Genomic DNA, 23,206 nt, shown 5'->3' on the forward strand with positions numbered 1-23,206 from the left:
AATTTTTCATTCCACTACCTCTAAAAATATTTTTGGAAAGCGTAAAAGTTGGAAGTTATGATAAGTCCAATACCAGGCACTATGTAATATGTATATTTTTATGTGCTTAATATGTTTGAAACTGTAATAAAAATAAATACAAATACAAATTAAAGAAAAATGAGTTTCTCGTTTTAGCACGATCATATAATATATTTTAACAAACATACATATACATATGCATCGTTGCTATATTAGAAATTAATGTAAAAACATACTATATTAGAAATTAATGTATGATTAAATGTAAAAACATGAATGTATTGATTATCTCAGTTACAGTCAGTCACATTACTCCCCCGAAAAAAAACTTTATGATTTCACCACTTTTAATGATAAAAAAAGAACTGCCGTCAATTATTAACCATGTCTTCAATTTTAGAAAAGTAAAGAGCTGATAAAATAGGGAGGACACTGGCGACTAAAAATGCAAAAAGTGATTGAAACTCAATTCATTTTTATTAAATTATTATCTCTTTAATTATTCAATCGTGGGCCAGTGGTGGCTCAGGGGATAGATCGCTTGCTTCCCAATGATTTAAAACGATTTCGATCCCGGCAATGGCTGGTCGGTATCAATTCTGCACACAATGCTGACGAAAAATATCCTGAGTGGCAAACGAATGATGGTTAGAGTCCCTTTGCCGTCAGGCTAATCGTGGGAGGTTTTCGTGTTTTTTTCGTACATGTAAAGCAAACGGGTTAGAACCATCAAAAAGTCTTCCACGAAGGTGAATTTCTCCCAATACTTGTTCTAGGAGATCCCTTGTCTTCTGGATTAGGTTCAAAATTGCAAAGCTACGGATTTGAACTTTGGTAGTCGTAAACTCAGAATTAGGTCGACTGTTTAGCGAAGGTTTTGTACATATTGTATTTTTGTATTCAATCGTAATAACCACTATGACTTACATTTCAACTGATTTATATTTAAAGCAAAACACTCGTTGCATCCACCTTCAAGGGCAAACTTAAGAAATGCGCTATAAAATATTGCTGATTTTTATCTCTTTTATTAAAATGTTGAATTTAATTATTCACCACTTTTTGCATTTTTAGTTTCCCTTGGAAACCTTGAGAAAACTAACTTGTTTGAACAACTTTTGATGCAACGATTGGATTTTCATTCTCCTGTAGAAGTATTGCAAAAATTGCTCTTATTAAAGCTGGAAATAAATAATTAGTTTCCTCTTCTAATGTTGGTCGATCTGAATTTCGTACAGGTAAAAATGTCACCCTTTTTAAAAGCTTCAAGCATTATCTTTAAAATTGTAGTATCAGTTTTGTCACATAAAATCTTCCATGGCATTTGCTGATAAAAAAAATACATAGATTAAGTATGGAAGTGTTCCAATTATTTTGTCACCCTTCTTCATACTAACTCATCCAACGCTTTATGTATACTAACTCCTCGTCTGTATCTGTATACTAACTCACCAATCAGTGCACTAATTCAAATGTATATACTAACTCACCCAGCATTTGACACTGAATGAAAGTCATTTTCCACTCTTAGAGGTCCATCAAATTCGTGATCGATTTCGTAAGTTGTTTCTTTGGTACTGCATGTTACAGGTCTTGACTGAAAAACCACATGAATTAAAATATGTATGAAATATTAACTTTATTTATGTTAAAAATATTATTTAATACATTACTCCAAAAAGTTCTACTTTTACAAAGAAGCAAAGATAAAGAAGTTCCATTTACGTTGTTTAGAAACGATAGTTAGTATTTAAAATGGTTTCAAAACAACGAGTGGTTCAGAAAAAACAAAAAGTTGTGGAAGAACATTTAATGTAAGATATACTGAGATTGGTGAAGAATTAAATTATTTTATAAAATTTTTCAATGGATAAGTTTTATTGCAAAGTGTGAGCCTGGGCTGAAAGTGGGCAATGCTGAAAGCCTATAAACATCAAGAAGGAAAAGAGCAAAAACTATTACGAAAGAATTGTCTTCCTATCTGTTTTTCTGTTTGTTACTGTTCTTCCATCTTAGTTTTTGGAACAATAAAAATAATACTTTAAAGTACCACCAGAAAATCAAAGTTTCAAAAATAATTTAAGCAAAATTAAATATAAATTAAAAAATTTTTAAATTATGACAATTTTTTCAAACTATTTTTGGCACTATGCATACCAATGATCACTTTCGGACATAGCAATAGCACGAAAGTGGGGAATATTAAAGGTAGTTTATAAATTCCTGTTTTTTTCATACTTTCTACTTAAGATTTATAGTGAAACAATATACCAAATGATTTTACAGTCGAAAGTACGAATTATTTTACGTATGTAAACACTTTATTTTTTAAAAAGAATTGTTAGGACTATTATATATTTATTTAGAGTATTTATATATATTGGATGGTCAAAATCATTATGAATCAACTTCGCCAAAATAAACATAACAATATTAATGCTTATATTTAATTATTACTTTAAAAATAAAATGGAAAGTTTAAAAACAAAAGCGGGAGATTTGGCAGCTCTAAATATTTGTTCCGTTAATGTTACAGTTTTTAAAAAAAAATTAAAACAGAGGCGTTTGCAAGCTTTTGAATTGAAAGTTAAAGAACTAAAGAAGCATTTTTTTCACCAATAATTATTAGCGACTAAAATTTATAGGCTTTAAATACAATTATAGTACAATTTTACAACTCCATATCTGCCAAATGTTCTGAACTTTCCGGAGGATTTTATTTCTATATTTAACGTGGTTATATGATTTTTATATTCATACTTGACTCTTATATTAATATATTTGATAAAAACTGATTTTGACCACAATTTATTTTAACAGTTTAAACATACATATAGGGGGAGATAAGCAAATTATTTTGTTGGGCTTTAAGTGTTGTCTAAAAAGTGATGAAATATGCGATTACAATGTATTTTCAATTGGCATTGTCAAGAGCGAAAACTACTTTGAAGAGTTGTATAAGTTGTCAGATATGCAACTAAGCGTACCTGCGTATAAGTTGGCAGGTAGGCGACTAAAGAACTAAAATAATATTTAAATAAATTTTTTGCAAATCTTAAATTTTCTCAAACTGTATCAAATAGACAACACTGGGGAACAAAATTTTTGTAACATTTATACAAAAGCGGCATCGTATCTAATTCGGGTTCGTGGGTTTCAAATCTGTAACTAGATTTTTCACAGATTTACACAGATTACACAGATTTTTCTTTTTAAAATGATATTTCTAGTTTAGTTCTTTTGTTGTCTAAATGTTGTCTAATTTTAAACAATCTCGTTCGGGCTATATTACTGAATTTTATGAAAACTGTATCTTATGGAAAGAAACCGATTGTGGATTTGAAATCAGCGATGCGAAAGTATCTGAGATATGTTTAAAAAAATCTTATGCAACTAGAAAAGAAAATTGTTCTTAAGTGTAATTTCAAGAGAATAGTTACTCTTCTAGAAGAGAATATTGTAGAAGTAGGAAAACTTATAGAGCTAATGATTAAACGAGAAATACTTTTTTCGAACTGACAATTAAACAGCTGAATCGAAAATAAATTACACTTGATTCAAATATTTAAAAATCAACGTTCCGATTTTTTTTTCTAAATGTTTTGGCATAAATGTTTTGGTTTGTTTGGTTTCTTGAAAGCCAAGATTAAGGGAGGTTTAATGTCCCCAGACTTAAAATTAACATTTAACTATATCAGAGTAATATTTTAAAAATATAAAAATAAAAAATGTTCATGCATATACATAATTATTGAACAAAATTAAAACATAGAAATGCGAAATATACATAACAATGCTTACTTGAAAAATATACAAATTGTTTTTGAAGAAACCCCATTCTAAATCTCAATGCTTTTCAATCTACGGAAAAGAGAAATGATGAATTTAATGGCAAAACATTGTGGAATTTATTGTACAAACATCCGAGTTACAGCTAAATTTTTATAAATTTTTTTTTAAATATTGTATTCGTTTTGATATAATATACAGGGCTATCACCGTTATAACNACAAAATTAAAACATAGAAATGCGAAATATACATAACAATGCTTACTTGAAAAATATACAAATTGTTTTTGAAGAAACCCCATTCTAAATCTCTATGAGAATGGTAATGCTTTTCAATCTACGGAAAAGAGAAATGATGAATTTAATGGCAAAACATTGTGAAATTTATTGCACAAAATCCGAGTTACAGCTAAATTTGTATGAATTTTTTTTTAAATATTTTATTCGTTTTGATATAATATACAGGGCTATCACCGTTAAAACGACCTAGAAAAAAATTGAAAATTGATAGCTCTCAGCTATCTCAAAGTTACTAAAAAATGGTTAAACTTAGCTTTTGCTTGAGCATTACAAGAAAAAAGTTTTAAAAAAAGGTTTTAAGATTTTAATTCTATATATATATATATAATTTAAAGGAAATATCTCGCGAATAATTTCGTAATTCACAAATGAAAGATAAATTTTAGCATTTTTCAGTAGTCTTGAAAAATCTTAGCGCTATTACTCATTTATTTATTCCAGGTCATGAAAAACCTGAATAAGTTTTAAATTTAATATTTACTACAAGATTTTATGAAAATGTTTTATCTTTTTACTGCAATTTTATGAAAAAAAAGTGGTGCCCCAATGCGTTTGAGAGTATATTAGATATTTTAAGGTGTCGATTGGGTCAAACAGTTAAAAAAAACAGCGAGATATTTAAACCAAATACATACTTTTCGTCACCACTTTTAAGAATTTGTTAACTAGTTTCATAAACTGTTCACTACAATGTCTGCGCTTTTATAAGTTGTCATTCAGCTTTTTTAATACAACTGTAGAGTATCTACCACTACAAAAATATAATACCAATTCACTATTATATAAGATATGTTAATACCCAGATGACCAGTATCAATCGAATCCGCATTGGAAAGAAAAATTAACATTATTCATAATTATTCGGTTAACTTTATTCGTGCTTGGTTCACCATGTATAATATTTATATAATTTAAATTTAATTGAAACAATTAAGCACGGAAAGGTTTGTATTAAAGATGGATGATTTAAAAAATTTTCAATTTAAATTTCTTTTAAAATATAAAAATGTTCGAAATCTTTTTTTTTGTTCTTCAATGACTTTTCTATTAATAGTGTTTATAGTTACCTTAATTGCAACGTATCCTAAACGCATTATCATTTCTTCAGAAAGGGAACAAATATTTTGTTCGTTTTCTGACACATTTTCTGCACTTGTTCCATGATCTATAAATGAAAAATAAAACTTTTAAAGTATGTTGCATATGCTCTTCAAATTTTAAGAAACTTTTTACATATGGAATATTTTAGACATTGCTCATAGCATGATTTTATACAGCATTTCATGAGCCTTACTTTTGCAGAATATTTCAGATTTAAAATCTTAAAAGAATGAATCCATTAACTAAAAATAATAATTTATTTAATGAATTTATTCATGAATAAATAAATTTATTCATTCAATTCATGAATTCATAGAATAAATAAATTTATTCATTTAATTAATTAAATGAATTTCATTCATTCATATAATGAATTCATTATTTTAAAATAATGTATTTGAAATTGTGTATGGTAATCATGATGGTGAATCATGAATAATAAAACTTATTTGTGATTTTATTGTGAAAATAATAGAAATTAAAATAAGTATGCTTTTAAAATTTTAACTTGTCCGGAAGATGTCAGATTTTTATGCACAGTAAGATGATTAAAAACAAAAAAACGGAACACCCTGAATAGCTGTTGATCGTGGAGTCGCAATCGTGGGCAGACCTTTTCGGTAGACCTAATTTTTTATGAAACTACATGATGTGAAAATGGAGTGAAAATATGTTCCATCACTCTCAAAATTCTTTATTCAAATATCAATGCACTCTGCCAAAGTTTTTTCCAATCATCAAAATATGTATTAAAATTATTTTTGTGAATGCTGTTTCGGGCTTCTTTGCGAATTTTTTTTTAATCGAATTAATGATGACCAAAAAGAAAATTTCAACCACGGGAATAAGGAAAAATCACATTATTATTTTACATATTAGGATCACTAGGCGTTCGTCGGCGGTTGATGTTGAGTATTTTTCGAAGAATTAAATAATAATGAATGACGCAGTATTCAAACACGGGGTCACATATTAGGATCACTAGACGTTCGTCGGGCGTTCATGTTGAGTATTTTTCGAAGAATTAAATAATAATGAATGACGCAGTATTCAAAACTCTATCGTTTTAGTTCTATCTCTTAATTTTTAAAAATGCTGTCTACAGTTAGATGAAGAAAGAATATCTATACCAGTAACAGCACAAATGCTGATTTTTATGTTTTTTGCGGAATTTTTCCCCTAGCGCTTATTGTAAAATATCAATTAAATTGTAATCTTTGATAAGTTTTTAATTTTGTATTAAGTTTTGATTAAGAAAATTTTTCGAATTTGTTTTGTTATCAATAATATTACTTATTTTATAATATTCAATAATATTACCATATATTTAAGATATAGAATAGATTATTTGTTGGCTATGGTGGTCTAAAAATAATTTTGCAAGATTCTAATTGAGACACCCAATCTAAAATATTAACCCCTAGAAAAATTCTTTTACAAAAAATGTAAAAGTTTGCAGCGAGCATTGAGTTACAATACAATTAATACAATTCTCTAGCTTATTAATATATATCTAAAATAAAATAAACTTAAGTATCATTGAATATATTTACCGTCTACAATAATTTTTCGATTCTTCTTTCCTATGTCTATAGATTTAACGTGAAGTGTGTCATTCTCATCTCTTTTTAAGTAGATCATATCCGGCTCCTCCGAACCTGATACAACAGACTATGAAAGAAACATTTATTATACATAGATTTATTTAAATATAATAAAATGCATGAAGTAGGCAAAATATAATTGCAATTGGATAAATCTTTTTCTTTTCTTTTTTCAATTTTTCTGATGTCCGGCAGGATGAAAATCGGCAATTTCGAATTTTTTTTTTAAACTATCCAATTTCTTATAACCGCCGTTAAGCAGCTGACCCAATTTTGAGTGTAAGACTACCTATATTCAACTTAGTAACCTTGTAAGTTTGAACCCAATCTAGAACACAAGGGAATTTTCGGATCAAGTATTGGGAGAAATTTGCCTTCGTAGGAGGACTTTTTGATGGAAATAACTTGCATTGCCGTTGCATGGAGAAGAAAACCATAAAAACCTGGAATGGTCAGCCTGACAGCAAGGGGACTCTAGCACATGGTCTGTCTTTCGCTGAGGATATTCTACGTCAGCACTGTCATCAGTGCCAACCGGGTGTAGAATTCGTATTGACCTGCCGTTGCTGGGATTCGAACTTGGCTCACCTAATAGGGAGGCGAGCTCTCTGTACCCTGAGCCACCACGGATATTGGACTTCAGTTCTATGGCTTTCCAAAATCCTTTAAATTTTTGTTCTCTAATTTTTAGAACTAAAGTTATTGTAATTTTCTTGTATGCTGACGGACGAAATCGAAATTGGAAGTTAACTCCCGAAAACGAAACTAAAATAAAGTAATTTATTTGTTATACTTTGGGTATTTTAACTTTTTTTTTTTACTGAATAAATTATGTACTTTAGGCAAATAAAATTCATTATCAGAAATTAGTTTTCAAATTCTTAATTTTTTTGTACTCAATATTTTCTTACAGTTCGGAATTTTCTTGTAATTTAAACGCATTTTCTGAAGAACGTTGATTTTGACCGTCTTTACACTAACCCATTTTACAAAAAACATTAATTATGGAATTCTTTGAAATTTAATATGTAGATCTTATATAATGTTAGTGGTGCTTTGAGCTGAAAGCTAAAAATGTGAATTTGTTATTTTTATGAAACTTTAAATAAAATTATTTTTAGAATTTTGCTTTAAAAATTTCATATTAACAAATTTAGTGATATTTCATCGACTTTTTGAAATTTTTTTAAGATTTTAGTTTATATCACAGGTATTTACATTATTGATCTAGAAAGAAATTTATGCATTACAATTCGCTGTAAAATTGTTTGTGTGGTATAAAAAATGCATAGTTTTTGAGTTCAAATTTGCCCTTATTTAGAAAAATATTTTAGAAATTTTTAAGCCTTACTTTAAATTTATAATTTTAAAATTCCTGCTTACTAAGGCTAAAATTTTAATTTTAATTCAGCCATTTTAAAAAAAATTGTCGAAATCAGTCGGATACCTTAAAATTATTTTGACGTTACATTTTTAGTTTGTGACAATACAGGATAATTCAAAATGAATATAGCGATTACAAACGGCAATAACTTTTTAATGAAAAAGAATTTATCAATAAAATTTACATAGAATGTAGAAGGAGCTTCAAAATTTCATATACATGTGTCACAGATTTTTTATGTGGCTTCCCTTTGTCACGCGGACAACATCTAGGCGGTAGTCTATTTCACATTCTGAAGCATTTGTACAGTCAACGACGCAAGTGCATTGCAAATGCATTCTTTGCTTTCTTAAATTGTTTTGGGCATGGGAAGCACATATATGACACATACATAAAAAATGTGAGAACCATCGTACCCCAGCGTGAGAGCGCTCCAAAATGTAATCCGTAGCACCCGTTATCTTGCTTCAAGATGTAATCCGGAGAATCAGTATCTAGCTGTGACATTAACCATACCGTACCTAAAGTGTGTCAAAAGATTTTTTTTTGACACAACACTTTGCTCTCAGAAGTAAAAAGTACCGTACAATTTGCTGGCAGAGTTTAGTGCGTTGTGGAAAATGCCCAGCAAGCATAATGAAAAAGNGTTCATCTTCAATTACAGTGGAAGGCTTCTCCGTACCCTATATTCGACTGTTGTGCCGGCAAACTTTCCCACTTAATGTAGGAGGTTGCTTCATCGCAAAAAATGAGACGATCATCTATTGTTTCATCCTCCATGCTCTTCAGTATAAACTTAGCGTAATTCACACGTTTTCCGATGTAATCCGTAGCACCCGTTATTTTGCTTCAAGATTTATTCCGGAGAATCAGTATCTAGCTGTGGCATTAACCATACCATACCTCAAGTGTGTCAAGACAAATATTTAACGTAACACGTCGCTCGCAAAAGTAAAAAAGACCGTACAATTTACGTGATGAGATCGCGCAGAACACATTTAATTTAGCTGAGTCATGTTCATCTTCAATTACAGTGGAAGGCTTCTCCGTACCCTATATTCGACTGTTGTGTCGGTAATTTTGGAAGGTTGCTTCATCGCAAAAAATGAGACGATCAGTTATTGTTTCATCTTCCATACTCTCCAGCATAAACGCAGCGAAATTCACACGTTTTCCGTACTCCTCCTGTTTCAATTGCTGCACAAGTTGAATTCTGTACGTTTTCAGTTGCAGTCCCTGTCTGAGAACACGCTATACCTTTGTTTGTGGCATTTATTTTGTGGCATTTATAACTCCCTACTGCCTTCGTCTGTCAATTTTGAATTATGTTAGACAGTTATCAGACTCTTACATTAAAAAATTATAAAGAATTCCATTTATTCTTTGAAAATTATATAATACTAATATACTTGCTTAACTTGAAAAGGATGAGTATTAGGCGATTTAAGAGATTTTGGCAGTGAGTTAGATTTTTTTTTAACATTCCGAAATAAAAGGTAAAACTAGTCTTAAAAATAAATTATTAAAACTAAGGGGTAAAATTATAAACAATGACCGAACTGTACTGAGCAAGATACCATCGCCACGGAACTTATTAATCATCATAAAAATGTACTATACCTCACCAAGACCATAGTTAGCCGTTATAGACATTAATGTGGGATTTCCTGTTAGTGGATCACATGTAAATAACACCCCAGCAACATCACAAGGTATCATTTCTTGAACAACAACAGCCATTGGAGAGTTATAGCTTTGACCATAACGTCTAAAAAACAAATTTTAAACTTAAAAATTCACTAATATATAAAAATCAATCACAGAATAAGTGAAATATCATTAATTATAAGTAATTTCTTCTAAAAATAATGTGAAGATTTTCTTAAAACATTTTCAATGAAAGACTGAAAGTATTTGATCTAATTTTAAGCCTACTAAATTATTTGCATTTTTTTTTACAAAAGTCTTCTGCATGAACTCTCGAAATTTTCTTCAAAATGATTCTTAAGAAGTGAATTTCCAGATCCAATTTTCTTCCGAAATTCTTCAGAATGAATTTTCAAATTTTCTTCAAAATTAGGCTTAAAAAGCGGATGAAATACCTTCATGTTCTTCAGAATGAATTTTCCAATTTTCTTCAAAATTTGGCTTAAAAGGTGGATGAAATAAATACTTTCATCTCTGATTTTGTACCGAAATTCTTCAGAATAATTTTTTAAGTTTTCCTCAAAATTAGGGTTAAAAAGCTGGTGAAATACCTTCAGATTTTACAATCTACGGAAAATTTCCAGAATGAAGTAAAGTTTCCGTAAAATATAAGTTTAAAAAACTAGGATAACTAACTTTAGAATTTTATCATTAGCATCCCTTTTAAAAATGATCACTTTTATAAAAATGCATGATGAGTTAACAATTTATAACCTACTTAGACTTAAAAAATAATTACGAAATTTTTACCAAAACTTTACACATATTTTAAAGAAAAAGCAAAATTTTCAAAATGAAATGTTTAGGAAAAATCTCCAAAAAAGTAAAATCTTCAATTTCTGAAAAAAGTTTTAAGAAAAGGAATTTTTCAGAAGAAATTCTTAAGATATTTTCAGGGGCTATGTTAGAAAAATAAACATCTATGCATTTTTTTACTTTGAAAGTATACGTATAGACTGATTGGTAACTTTTCAAGAAGTACCTTTTATATTCAGTAGCGATGAAACTGAATTGAGACGCCCAGCATTTCTTTATAGCCAGAAGGATCTAGAGAAAAACATTTTTTTAAATTTTATTAAAAGAGACAAATAAAAATTCAATAAAACATTAATTTTGTTATGATGATATTTTATACGATCAGTAACTTATACACTGACCTCCTTTGGAACCCAATTCACAAATTCGGCTCTTTGCTTTTGCTGCTCCTTACTGCATGATATGATTATTTTGGTTGTTGTCGTACACTATTAAGGCAAGAAGTGCGTTTGCTCTTGTTTTCCAAAGGCACCATCTATGCTTGAGAAATCGACTCCAGCACGCCACCATTTCACACCCGTTTAAAGGGAGAACCCATTCATTCATTAATTCATCCACAAATCGAAATTTTGACCTGAACCAGACAACGATGAATCCTCAATTCAGTACCCCAGAGGTATAATTTGTTATGGGATCATGAAGGACTTCGTGATCAGACAGATTTAACGCGCACTAGTCACCATTTACTACATGGGGAGTCTTCGGTCTGCTGGATTTGAACTTCCGTTCTCACAAACGTGAGTTCAACGCCTTGTCAACCAGGCTCGANTGCGATCTCCGAGATCTGTGGACACAGTGACGTCATAAGGAGGGAAATCGTAGCTTCAGCTCTAAGAGCGGAGTGAACTAGCCCTTGTATTCTCTTTAGCCCTGTTGTCAACCAGGCTCGATTATTTTGGTAATATAATGATATTACTGTAACTAATAATTAATAAAACTTAAACTGCATTCATAGTGGATTCTTAATACTAATACATGAAATTTAAAGTTATTCGATTGATAGAAACACGCATAATGAGTCGGAATTCTTATAAAGCTGAGAACAACGTATGCATCAAGTTGGAAAATGTCGATTTAAACAAATGAAATATTCTATTTTATTGATTTTTCATAAAATTATCTCACCTCATCTATTCCAGCTACACCCAAAAACGTCTCCATTTGCCCAGCTGCAGACATTTGATCGGTATCTTCACCTAACAGGAAAAAAATCCTTACGAAATGTAGGGTTCATTTAAAAATAATAATAAAACTCGTTATAGTGGTTTTAAATTTTTCGAAGAGGAAAATTTGGAAACAAAATCATCTTCTACAATGGTTTTTTAGATGCAGAGTAAAAAAAAATATACAATTTTGGAGTTGAATTCTACTGGCAACTCTTTCGTGATAAACTCGAACAATTTATTGCTATTTATAATTGAGAGTGATCAAAAAAGTTTGATGAAATTTAATCAACCTCTAATTTTGATATTTGATACGAATTGAATGCCGGGAAAGATACTTCTTTTGTGAAATCTGTTTTTCGAAAGCTTTGTCACCACATGAAATGACGCTTTTTTACGAACAATATGCTATTTTCATAACTTCTGTGAGTTTTCAACAGTTACTCATGACTGTTAGGTCAAGTTTAGCCTATTTATATCCAGCGTTTTCTGTGAAATGTTTATGAAAATGGCGTAAAACATCAATATGGAGAAAAGCCACAGTTTTGGAAAAATGAAAAGCGTTTGCGGTTTAATTTTTTAATAGATAAAAACTTACTACCATGCTACATTATCTCGGCTTATGAAAATGAGCAAAATCTGAGAATAAGCAAGTAATTTTAATAATTTTCATCTAGGTAAGAAAATGTCACCGAATTGGGAATTTTTTTTGAAATTTAGCAACTTTCAAAATATTTAAGTTATTCGCCCACTCAATCCCAGATAATTCTTCACGGTAAGATGGTATCTATTACAGTTTTAAATCATCGTTTTTCTTCGAGTGTAAAGTACTTAAACTGCGGCCTTCTTATTTTATTTTTCTACAGATCTTCGAAAATCCATGTTAAGCTACCACCTTATCTATAGGAGACTTAAGTAAAGTTTTTATATAGATCAATTAATATTTCTTCATTACCTCTTAGAATTTATTAAATGGATTTGAAAAGTTTCGCGTATTTAACTTACAATGCACCGTTGTCAGACTGATAAACAAAAAGTAGTTATTTTGTTATTTAAGAAAAACACAACTGAGCACCTGCTTCTAAGTCTCAGGGCTCCCAGGTCAAGAAAACTGGGATGGGCCCAGTAGGCTTTTGACTCTGTCACACAGCTGAGTTTAGTTTAGTTCTTTGAAAAATAATATGAAGTAGACGTAAAAATTCATTAAAATATCGAGGTTTGCTTTAGTGAAGAAAAATATCCTTGCATGTATTTTCGGGGTATTTCTTAAGTGAATAAAATGATTAAGTCTAGATAGGGAAAATTCTAAATTATTAAAAATGGTATTAAGGAAAAATTTACCTGTTGCCGATGAACGAACAGCATATTTTCTGGAATGTAGATTTTGCCCAAAATGCTTTAGCAATTTTTCTTTGATTGAATCTTGAAGCTCAGCAGAAAACTCTGTTCCAATAATCACTTCCATCAAGCTATATAATGTTCCAAATTAATTTAAATTAGCTTATATTAAATTAAAATTTATCGAAATTAAGGATTAATTTAAGTTACCTTTTGCAAGCTTCTGCCACCTGTTCTCGGTCTGCGTGGTTTCTGTAAAAAAGAAAGTTATATACTTTAAGTGCATAAAACATAAAAAACCTATAACATGTAGAAATTTTAGATTTGTGTTTTTTAATAATTTGTGAAATGCTTAAAAATTAATTTATACGCTAAAATAAAATGTATGAACTTAGAAGTACTAAGACAAGATGTAGTATTAAAAATTAAATTTTTCGCTTGTGCTGATGAAATTTTAACCTATTAATGCTTGGAAATAGCTATGAAAGTACGTTTATGAAACCAAGTGGTAATACAATATGTTTTAATTAACCCTTTCGGGCCGACAGTCACAAATACGTGCCAGCATAAAACCGTATCAATCAGGGTGAAAAGATAAAACTGGTAATCAAAGTATTTCTTTAACAGTTTATTTGTGGGCGGGGTTATAATTGTTTGAGTTATTTAATTCACCATTACTTAGTTCAAAATAAAACTACTTAGTTATACTTTGAATTAACATTAATTACATATATGATTAAACTAACAATAATTAAAGTAAAAGCAAAGTAAGTCTGTCAAATTAGCAACGACTACATTTAAGTTACCGTTTTTTATTTAATTACAACTTGATTCTGATATTGTACGAATGCTTTCCTGAATCAACCGTCCCCAAGTTGTTAAGCGGCTGTAAGTACAAACTGCAAGAGAAGATAGTTGTGAATTTATACATAGATCCTAAAAAAAAAGAAGAACGAAACACTTTACACTAAACTGCACCTGTTTCAGAAGTCATCTGGCCATCAGACATCGAACCTAGTAGAGACCCTATTGAGCCTCATCCTATCATTTGTATACTAGTCTTGGAAATTTAACTATCTGTTGTAATCAACTATCCATTAAATTGTAAAATATTTTAGTGAATCTTCTGTAATTTTGGTCTTTTAATATATCTTGGATGGTTCAAAGAACCCTTGTTTGGCTCGAGTGTCACGGTGGTAACTGTTCCTCTGCTGTCTGCACGGTTTTGGCTAGGTCGTCTACAGAAGGTCGGCACCANAGAGTAAAACCTAAAATTTTGAAATCACTTAAAACAATTTCAATTCCAAAAATACTTTAATTTACCTTTACTAGAAATAAAGGGCCCGTTAAAGGGTTAATAATTCGTGAAATGCTTACAAATTAATTTATACACCAAAATAAAGCGTATGAACCTAGAAGTACTAAGACTAGATGTAGTAAGCAAAATTAAATTTTTCGTTTGTGCTGATAAAATTTTAACCCATTAATGCTTGGATTTTAACATCGCGATAGCTATGAAAGTACGTCTACGAAACTAAGTGGTAATACAATATATTCTAATTAAGCGGCTATAAGTACAAACTGCTTGAGTTAAGAAAAGAGAAACGTTAGTTAATAAAAAAGAGAAACATTAGTACTGCTTGAGTTAAGAAAGAGAAGAGAGTTGTGAGTTTACATATAGATCCTAAAAAAAAGAACGAAACACTTTACACTAAATCGCACCTGTTTTGGAAGTCAGCTGGCCATCAGACATCGAACCTAGTAGGGACCCTATTGAGCCTCATCCTATCATTTGTATACTAGTCTTGGAAATTTAACTATCTGTTGTAATCAACTATCCATTAAATTGTAAAATATTTTAGTGAATCTTCTGTAATTTTGGTCTTTTAATATATCTTGGATGGTTCAAAGAACCCTTGTTTGGCTCGAGTGTCACGGTGGTAACTGTTCCTCTGCTGTCTGCACGGTTTTGGCTAGGTCGTCTACAGAAGGTCGGCACCACTCTTTGGCTTTGAACTCAGTGCTTCGGTCGACTCATTTGCTCATCGACTAAAATTGTAATGCTCTTAATCGAGCGGGATTCGGGATCCTGTGTCTACGAGTCAGCACTATAATTGATACTTCCAAGTTGTAGGTTATTGTTGTGGCAGAAGGTTTTCATTGAAATTAAGTGCACCGATCTTATAAGTTCAGATCACAATAAGTTTAGACTTATTTAGGTAAATAAAGAAATTTTTCTAAGACTTCTGATCCAAGTACATAGGTTGGTCAAAAGTATGGAAACACTTCTAAATTAACTCTATGTCTCTTTCTTTTCGCAGGAAATGTTTTGGATGATCTTACGCCACAAAACTTTTGGCACGATTTAAAAGATCTTGATGGAAGGTTTTAGAAATGGTGTTCTTATAACTTAGGCAAAATTTGCATCGACCAAAATGAGGAGAGGTAGCGGTTAATATCTTTTTTTTCTAACTTTAATACCAGCAATTTTGAAATAATTTGGCAGGATTAAGATATTTAGGCAAGAAAGGTTTTAGAATTATAGTGGTAATGAAACGAAAAAAAAATATTTTATCCTTCTATGCTAATTTTGATCGATACAAATTTTGCTCGTGTTATAAGGACACCATTTCTAAAATTTCAAACACAATCTTTCAAATTATGCCAACAAATTTTCCATGTAAAACATTCCCAAAATTTTCTTGCTGACAGAACAGATGTGTTTCCATATTTTTGCCAAACCCCTGTAAACATAGATTCCATTAATATATTATGACATGCAGAACTGTCTTGTCTCTGTAAATATGCTAACAATAAAGCATTTAAATGGCGAAAAACGAAAATAGAAACTAATAGAAATCGAACTTGGCACAAATAAATTAAACGATCTTTTACATTTAAAGACATTATAAAAAAAACAATAAAAAGACACAAAACTCAGAAAAAAAGTAGATTGAAATTGAAGTTTGAGTTTTACGAGCATTTCGATTTTAAAACTTAAGTAATGAAAATTTTTGACTCAATTGGGATTTAGTGAAAAAATTAAATGGCGAAGAAAAATCATGCCTGAAAAATTAATTCATTGCAATCGCGATTGTTTTTTAAACTTCTGAAGAAAATTTATAAAAGAATGCGGAAATTCTGCTATCCCTTATTTATTTTTATTCAAGATTTTGCTTATATATTAATACAGCTTCAGTTAGTTTCTTTTTAATTTTATTTATGAGGAGCTAATTATATTACTACTGTTTGTACCCCAGTGTAAGGAAAAAAAGTCTGGTATTAAAACAATGCTATTTTTTGATTGCTTTCGAAAGGGATATATATATCGGCAAATACTAAAAGCCTGTTTATACGATTCAAATTCTTGGACGAAGATTGATTGAAATTGATGGAAGCTTGCTTTACTTGGAGGTTGGATTGCGTAAATGATCCCCCAAGTTCTTAGTCCAAATCCTTGAATGATGGTAGATTATGTTCTACTTTCCATCCAAGTTTTTCCAGCCTTAACCAATCAGCTTCAAAAATTTTGTGACGTCAACAAGCAAGCATCAAATTATGCCCTTTTGTTGTCCGTTTTCATATATTTTAATCCAAATAAACGTATCTGTTAGGGTTTATTATTATTTTATTTGAATTTATTTAGTAATTTTGAATTCTTTTAATATGATTTTATAATGTTGAATATGAACGATGTGCATGTGTAGGTTTTTCATACAACCAATCAGTGACATTCAAGAACTTTGATGGCGTCGACGAATCATCCAATTTTTTGGATAGAGAAAGTCCACCAAGTTCTTGTATTCAAGAACTTAAACAGTGTAGAATGGCCTTAAGGCTTATAAAAAGTTATTTATAAAACAGGAAACAGTCCTATGTAAATGTTAATAAGTCTTGGTAGCTGAAGTTCTCTTACATATCTCGAAAACAAGCTCAATATGAATTAGTTTTAACAAGTCTTTTCTTTCTTCCGTAGCATAAACAGCCCTGTTATATAAATTATTAACAATTATGTTAAAAAAATTGACAACATGCATTGTGTAAACGTAGAGAAGATTAGAACATCGTTTACCCACTTGTATGATACTTCTTCTAGATCTTTTATTTTAGCTTCAATATTTTTAGTAAGAAAGTTTGAATATGCTGAAGTAGTAATAACAACACCATCTGGCACTATAAACTGAAAAGAAAATCAAGTTTCAATAAAAAAAATAAGTTGATGTTAAAAATATTTTTATAGGCGTATAGTTAAAGATATATAGAATCCATAACAGTCAACTCGGTAAGAGACCTAGAATACGATGACGCAGTTATAACAAAACCATTTGGAGTAATAAACTGAAAATTGAATTCAAGTTTCTCTTATAAAACAATTTTGATACTCAACTATTTATGTGGATTTCTGGATTTTATATTTAACTGAAAGAATTATCTTATTACAATATATGTGTGAAATTTATATATTATAAAAAAAGTATATACTCGTTAGTTATATGAAATGCTTATCTTTTTATACTTAGCTAGTTTTACAGATTTATATTATTAATATATATTCTATATTTATGACGTGGAGACGATTTATTTCGAAATAGGAAAAAAAATGAGAATTTTGTTTTTTAAATAATCTAAAGAAAAGACAATAATTCTATTTTTTTTCTAGGTTAAATGGAGAAAGAACATTTTAAAAAGACGTGGCGTGCGGGGAATTTTGGGTGGGAAATGATGTTGAGAGAAAAATGCAACGTCACTTTTTTTCAATCAATCGAACACATGTTTTTCAATCAAAACACATGCACTATATTGAATCACTTGCCATTTCTAAGCTTCCGTTTCCTTCACACTAAGCATGTCGTTGGCTTTTTACGCAAATGACACTGAGATCGTCGTTAAGACCAAAATCTCAAGACTGCCCTATAGACGTTTCAACAAAAGCAAAAAAAAAAATATAGTAAATCTCTCATGCTTAGACTTATAGGACAAAAATTGCAACTTCGAATTATCCAACACAAACGAAAAACAATCCTCCTGAAAAATTCTCGTTGACAGTTAAACGCCATTTTTGGAACAAGTCTCTTTTTCAAAATATAAAAGACTGGTAATTAGCTATGCGAAGATAGCCCCCGAAAATGAGTAAAATCAAAAATTCGAACTGCATTCGTTTGAGCATTTTTTGACCAAAAATGACCACCTTTTAAATTTTTTTGACCACCCTTATTTTGGACATAATCCTAAAAATTAAATTCGGGGGCTAACTTCGCATTTTCACGCCATATGAATAAAAATCAAATTTTTATATTGTATTCGTTTGACCACAAATGACCACCCTTTAACTTTTTTCGACCACCCTTATTTTGGACATAATCCTAAAAATTAAATTCGGGGACTAACTTCGCATTTTTTCAAAAAATAAATAAAAGTCCAATTTTTATATTGTATTCGTTTGACCACTTTTTGACCACAAATGATCTCCCTTTAACTTTTTTTGACCACCCTTATTTTGGACATAATCCTAAAAATTAAATTCGGGGGCTACCTTCGCATTCTACACGAAAATAAATAAAAATCAAATTTTTATATTGTATTCGTTTGACCACAAATGACCACCCTTTAATTTTTTTTGACCACCCTTATTTTGGATATGTTCCTGAAGATAAAACTGGCGTGAAGTTAGACCCCAAAATTCAGGAAAATAACAAATTTCAACTGCGCTCGTTTGACCATTTTTGACTACAAATGACGACCTTGAAGTTTTTCCGACAATTCTTATTTCAGTCTTTCTTTTAGCAATATCAATATAATATATTTTAATTATAGCTGACATCTAAACGAAGTAATGATCAAAAACTTTTTCTTGCAATATAAAAATTTTAGAAATAAATTCCAAAACGACTATGTACTTCAAACGCAATGATTATAATCCAGAGAAACGAGGAATGCTAAAATGTATATGTATAAGTTTTGCTCACATTAATCGTATCTTTATTTTCTGCAATGTTATTTTAAAATTGTTTTACAAGTAGAAAAATAAAAGTTTAATAAGATGTCGTAAATCTAAAACATTTCTAAAACAATTATTAAGTAGTTATTCTGTTTAAAAACATTTTTCTCAATAATGATATATAAAATTTAACATATTTCCTCTATAAAAGAGTAGAAATAGTTAACGAAGATAACGTCAAAGAAGATTAGAAGAGATTCGTGTCTCAATTAGTAGTGCTAGGGTGCGAGAAACACCTGAGACCCGTCAAAGAAGATAGGAAGTGCAACTCTACTAGCAGTGCTAGGACCCAAGAAACATAGCGTGGCGGACGGCTGGCCGCCTTAAACGGCTAGTGTTGAATAAAAACAAAAACAGCTTTCGTTTTTGTTCATTAATTTAATTTATTTTTCCCATTTATGTTAATTTTTTATTTTTCTTTAAAGTTATGTTTCTTTTTCTTTTGAAGTAGTATTAAAAAAAGTAGCTGACCTTTCAGAAAACTTTGCAAGTAACAAGATGGTATTTTAAATTTTAAAAAAATTGTGAAATTTAGTAATAAAAAAGGTATAACTTAACAGCATAACTTAAAAGCAACTTAAACGCCAACAGGATGTTTATATTAAAAGCTTGAAAATAATTAATGCTTAAAAAAATTTTTTTTTTTTATCCGAGACCGAAACATTACCTTTGGAATTTTATTTTTCAGACAATGTCATAATTAGACGATCAAAATCATTAAACATTGTAGAAAAAGGCTTGATCAAGATTTACTATAGGCAAATTATGTCCTTTGAATTAAACATTCGAATTCAGTTGCAATTTTCTCATTTTAAAAGGATAATTTTATGCTGCGCTTTAGTATAACTTCATTAACAACTCTATATTTTTTATGATTACGGCTGAAAAAAGAGTGGTAAAAAAAACTAAAAAGTGGTAACTAGGGGTCAAAAAATGGTCAAACAAATGCTGTTGTAACTTTTTATTTTAACCATTTTCCGGGTCTAACTTAACTCTACCCTAAAACTTTATTTTTATAATTACGGCTAAAATAAGAATAGTAAGAAAAAGAGTAAAAGTTTGTTATTTGTAGTCAAAATTGGTCAAACGAATGCACTTGAAATTTTTTAATTTTTCTCATTTTCAAATGGTTTATTTGTGGCCAAACGAATGTTGTTAAGAAAGTAATTTTTCTTATTGTCGGGGGCTAACTTCATGCTTCTCCCAAGTCTTATTTTTAGGATTACGGCATAAGTAAGGGTGGTCAACCAGAACTAAAAGGTGGTCATTTGTGGGGAAACGAATACAGTATAAAAATTAGATTTTTAATTATTTTTCGTAAAAATGCGAAGTTAGCCCCCTAATTTAATTTTTGGGATTATGTCCAAAATAAGGGTGGTCAAAAAAATTTTAAAGGTGGTCATTTGTGGTCAAAAAATGGTCAAACGAATGCAGTTTGAATTTTTGAATTTCCTCATTTTCGGGGGCTATCTTCGCATAGCTCTGGTAATTATATTCTCTCATTCTTAGCATTTGTATTGGAGAAACTGAACATTCTTATCAATATATCGATTTTCGGCTGCATATTCTTATCAACCAAATTATATTAGTAATATGTAAAACTATATTTGTTTCTAAAATAAAAAGGTTATTATTACTTTTAACAAAATAAGTAGAGCGCAGAAAAAAAAATTCTTTTTGTTTCATATGTTAAACTGCTACCACTTTTTTCACACTGGTACATTTCAAATTACTGCAAAATAAGAGACCGATAGGTAAACTGTTAACGAAACTATTCCCATTATCAAAAGTGCAAAATAGCGGTCTGGTTATAAACAACAACAACAAAAAAAAAATCATTTGGAGACCGTCCTGCAATGGACTGATCGTTAGGACAAGGTTCCCAGCAGATCACCGAAGTCAAGCATCACTGGCTGCAGTGTGCGGGTGGGTGACTGCAGCCAGCGGTGCTTGACTTGGATCAGTCTGCGTAAGGACTGAGGGTGTGAGGTCCTCGTTGAACTGTTCTACTGTAAAGTACTCGATTTCGCGTGTAGGTCGTCGGGCTACCGAAGCGGGTGTGCCATCCCCTCTGCAGAGGATCAAAATTGTGATGGCATGACTTCGAATCCTCCTCAGGGATGCTTCACAGACCGTTGCCAATAGCCCATTGCACAGCTCCAGTGCGACGTAAATTAACTACAACTACAGCAATCATTTGGAGAGCTCATGTTGTCCGGGGTACTGTAGTATTGTAACTTCAGGGATAAACTCTTTATCATTTAATATAATATATTGCAGAAAGCGAAGTTGTTGACTTTAAAGTAATTGCAAAAAATGTTAAAACAAGGTATTTTGACCAAATGAATATTATAATTTAAATGAATATATTTAACTTCAAAGCTGAGGGATAAAACATGCACTTACTAATACAAAAAGTAAACAAAAAAATTAAAATTTGCCTATTTTCTCACATTTTATTATTAATAAATAAAATCTCTACGATATACCATCAATCCTACGAAAAATCATACATCCTTTATTATGAGAATATAAGGTGATATTTGCGAACAGAAAGCTAAATTGAGCAATTAAATATTACTGAAATGAAATTTTGCTACTTTTTTAAATTATTTTGTGCCCATTCTATCACTGTCTAAAACCACATCGTGAAGCATTTTTAAAATAAAGTGAAGCTAAAATTCTTTTCCTTTGTCGCTTAGGACACTGCACCACCTGTTTAAAAAACAATGTTCTTCTACCAAACGCTCTGCAGTGTGGAGGAAGCGGGTCCGAACCTATTCACAATCTTGGATATATCTTTGTGATTTGTCATTCTATCTAGCTTGTGCTTTTCAAATTTACAATTACTTAAGATGCATTTTGAGCAAAAAAGCCTGCATATATTCAGGAGTTTGACAAAAACATGGAAGCACTTATATACTAACTCTGTGTGATTTGGAAGGATTTGTATGGAGAAACTGTTAGTCAAATTTGGAAGATTATACTTGAAGCTTTTAGAAATGATTTTATTCTAACCCAGATAAAATTCGAATCTACCATAATAAGCGGAGGATATAAATGACGATTTTTGAGTTTTAATACCAGAAAATTTGAAATCAATTTAGGAGATTGCAAAATTTATAATAGAATGCTTTTTTAATTATAGTGGTATATTCAAAATTGAAAGAAGCTTTTAATTTCCTGCGCTTATATTGGACAATGCAAGCTTTATATGCTTAAAAAGGACAGAATTTCTAAACCCTTAAAGCATGATCTTTAAAACTGTTCTAATATTTTGCCACTTAAAATTTTCCAAAACATTTGTTGCTGCAAGAAAAAGTTTCTTCATTTTTGTCCACACCCTATATGCATTACAATAAAGGAAATAAATGAATTGTATCAATTTTGAGACTTGATTTAAACAACTTTTAGACACCTACTTTGTTCAGTGATTCACTTAATTCCATGAGTTTTCCTAAAGACGACCCTTTTCCACCGGTTATATCAATTGCTTGGCATAAATCTTCTTTGAATGGGAGAACTGCAGGAATTACTGGGAAAAGAATTTAAACCGAATATTGAACTATTCCATGTAAATTTAAATTAAAAATTTCATTCGCCTTTTTTACTTAAGAAAAAGAAAATTACTAACAAAATACTAATTTTCATTAAATTAATTATCATGGAATTGATACATTTCCTATTATTTATATAATAAAAATTTTAATAGTTTGCTTTCTTTCTGTAAAAATAACGACTTAATTAAGGAAATAAAATTCGGAAGAAAAACCATTTTCTTTTATTAAAGTTGTAAATTTGATATTACAAAATTACTTTCTTATGTGATAGTAAATATTTAAAAAACTATCTTAGTACAAAATAACAAAAATGACCGCATATATTTTTTATAAGATTGTAATTATTATTATTGGAATTATTTCAATGATATATTAAATATTCATATATTAAATATTCATATATTAAATATTCATATATTAAATA

General features: G+C 30.1%; 1 protein-coding gene across 5 annotated transcripts in view; it reads right to left on the reverse strand.

Annotated features, from left to right (window-relative positions):
- Positions 1 to 23,206, reverse strand: part of LOC107451618 (rifampicin phosphotransferase) — a 126,479-nt gene that overhangs the window by 32,857 nt on the left and 70,416 nt on the right. For 3 of the 5 annotated variants that reach the window (XM_071180578.1, XM_071180577.1, XM_071180579.1), the window contains exons 13-22: positions 17,301 to 17,404; positions 13,435 to 13,476; positions 13,228 to 13,355; positions 11,849 to 11,919; positions 10,890 to 10,954; positions 9,821 to 9,968; positions 6,766 to 6,883; positions 5,179 to 5,276; positions 4,077 to 4,148; positions 1,512 to 1,618 (exon numbers count right to left, since the gene is read on the reverse strand). In XM_071180578.1, coding sequence (XP_071036679.1) covers positions 1,512 to 1,618; positions 4,077 to 4,148; positions 5,179 to 5,276; positions 6,766 to 6,883; positions 9,821 to 9,968; positions 10,890 to 10,954; positions 11,849 to 11,919; positions 13,228 to 13,355; positions 13,435 to 13,476; positions 17,301 to 17,404 — 953 coding nt within the window. Of the gene's footprint in view, positions 1 to 1,511; positions 1,619 to 4,076; positions 4,149 to 5,178; positions 5,277 to 6,765; positions 6,884 to 9,820; positions 9,969 to 10,889; positions 10,955 to 11,848; positions 11,920 to 13,227; positions 13,356 to 13,434; positions 13,477 to 17,300; positions 17,405 to 22,644; positions 22,758 to 23,206 lie in introns of all 5 variants that reach the window. The other 2 variants (XM_071180576.1, XM_071180580.1) reach the window with 1 other exon arrangement.

Source organism: Parasteatoda tepidariorum, chromosome 5, assembly GCF_043381705.1.
Source record: "Parasteatoda tepidariorum isolate YZ-2023 chromosome 5, CAS_Ptep_4.0, whole genome shotgun sequence".
Taxonomy (NCBI): domain Eukaryota; kingdom Metazoa; phylum Arthropoda; class Arachnida; order Araneae; family Theridiidae; genus Parasteatoda; species Parasteatoda tepidariorum.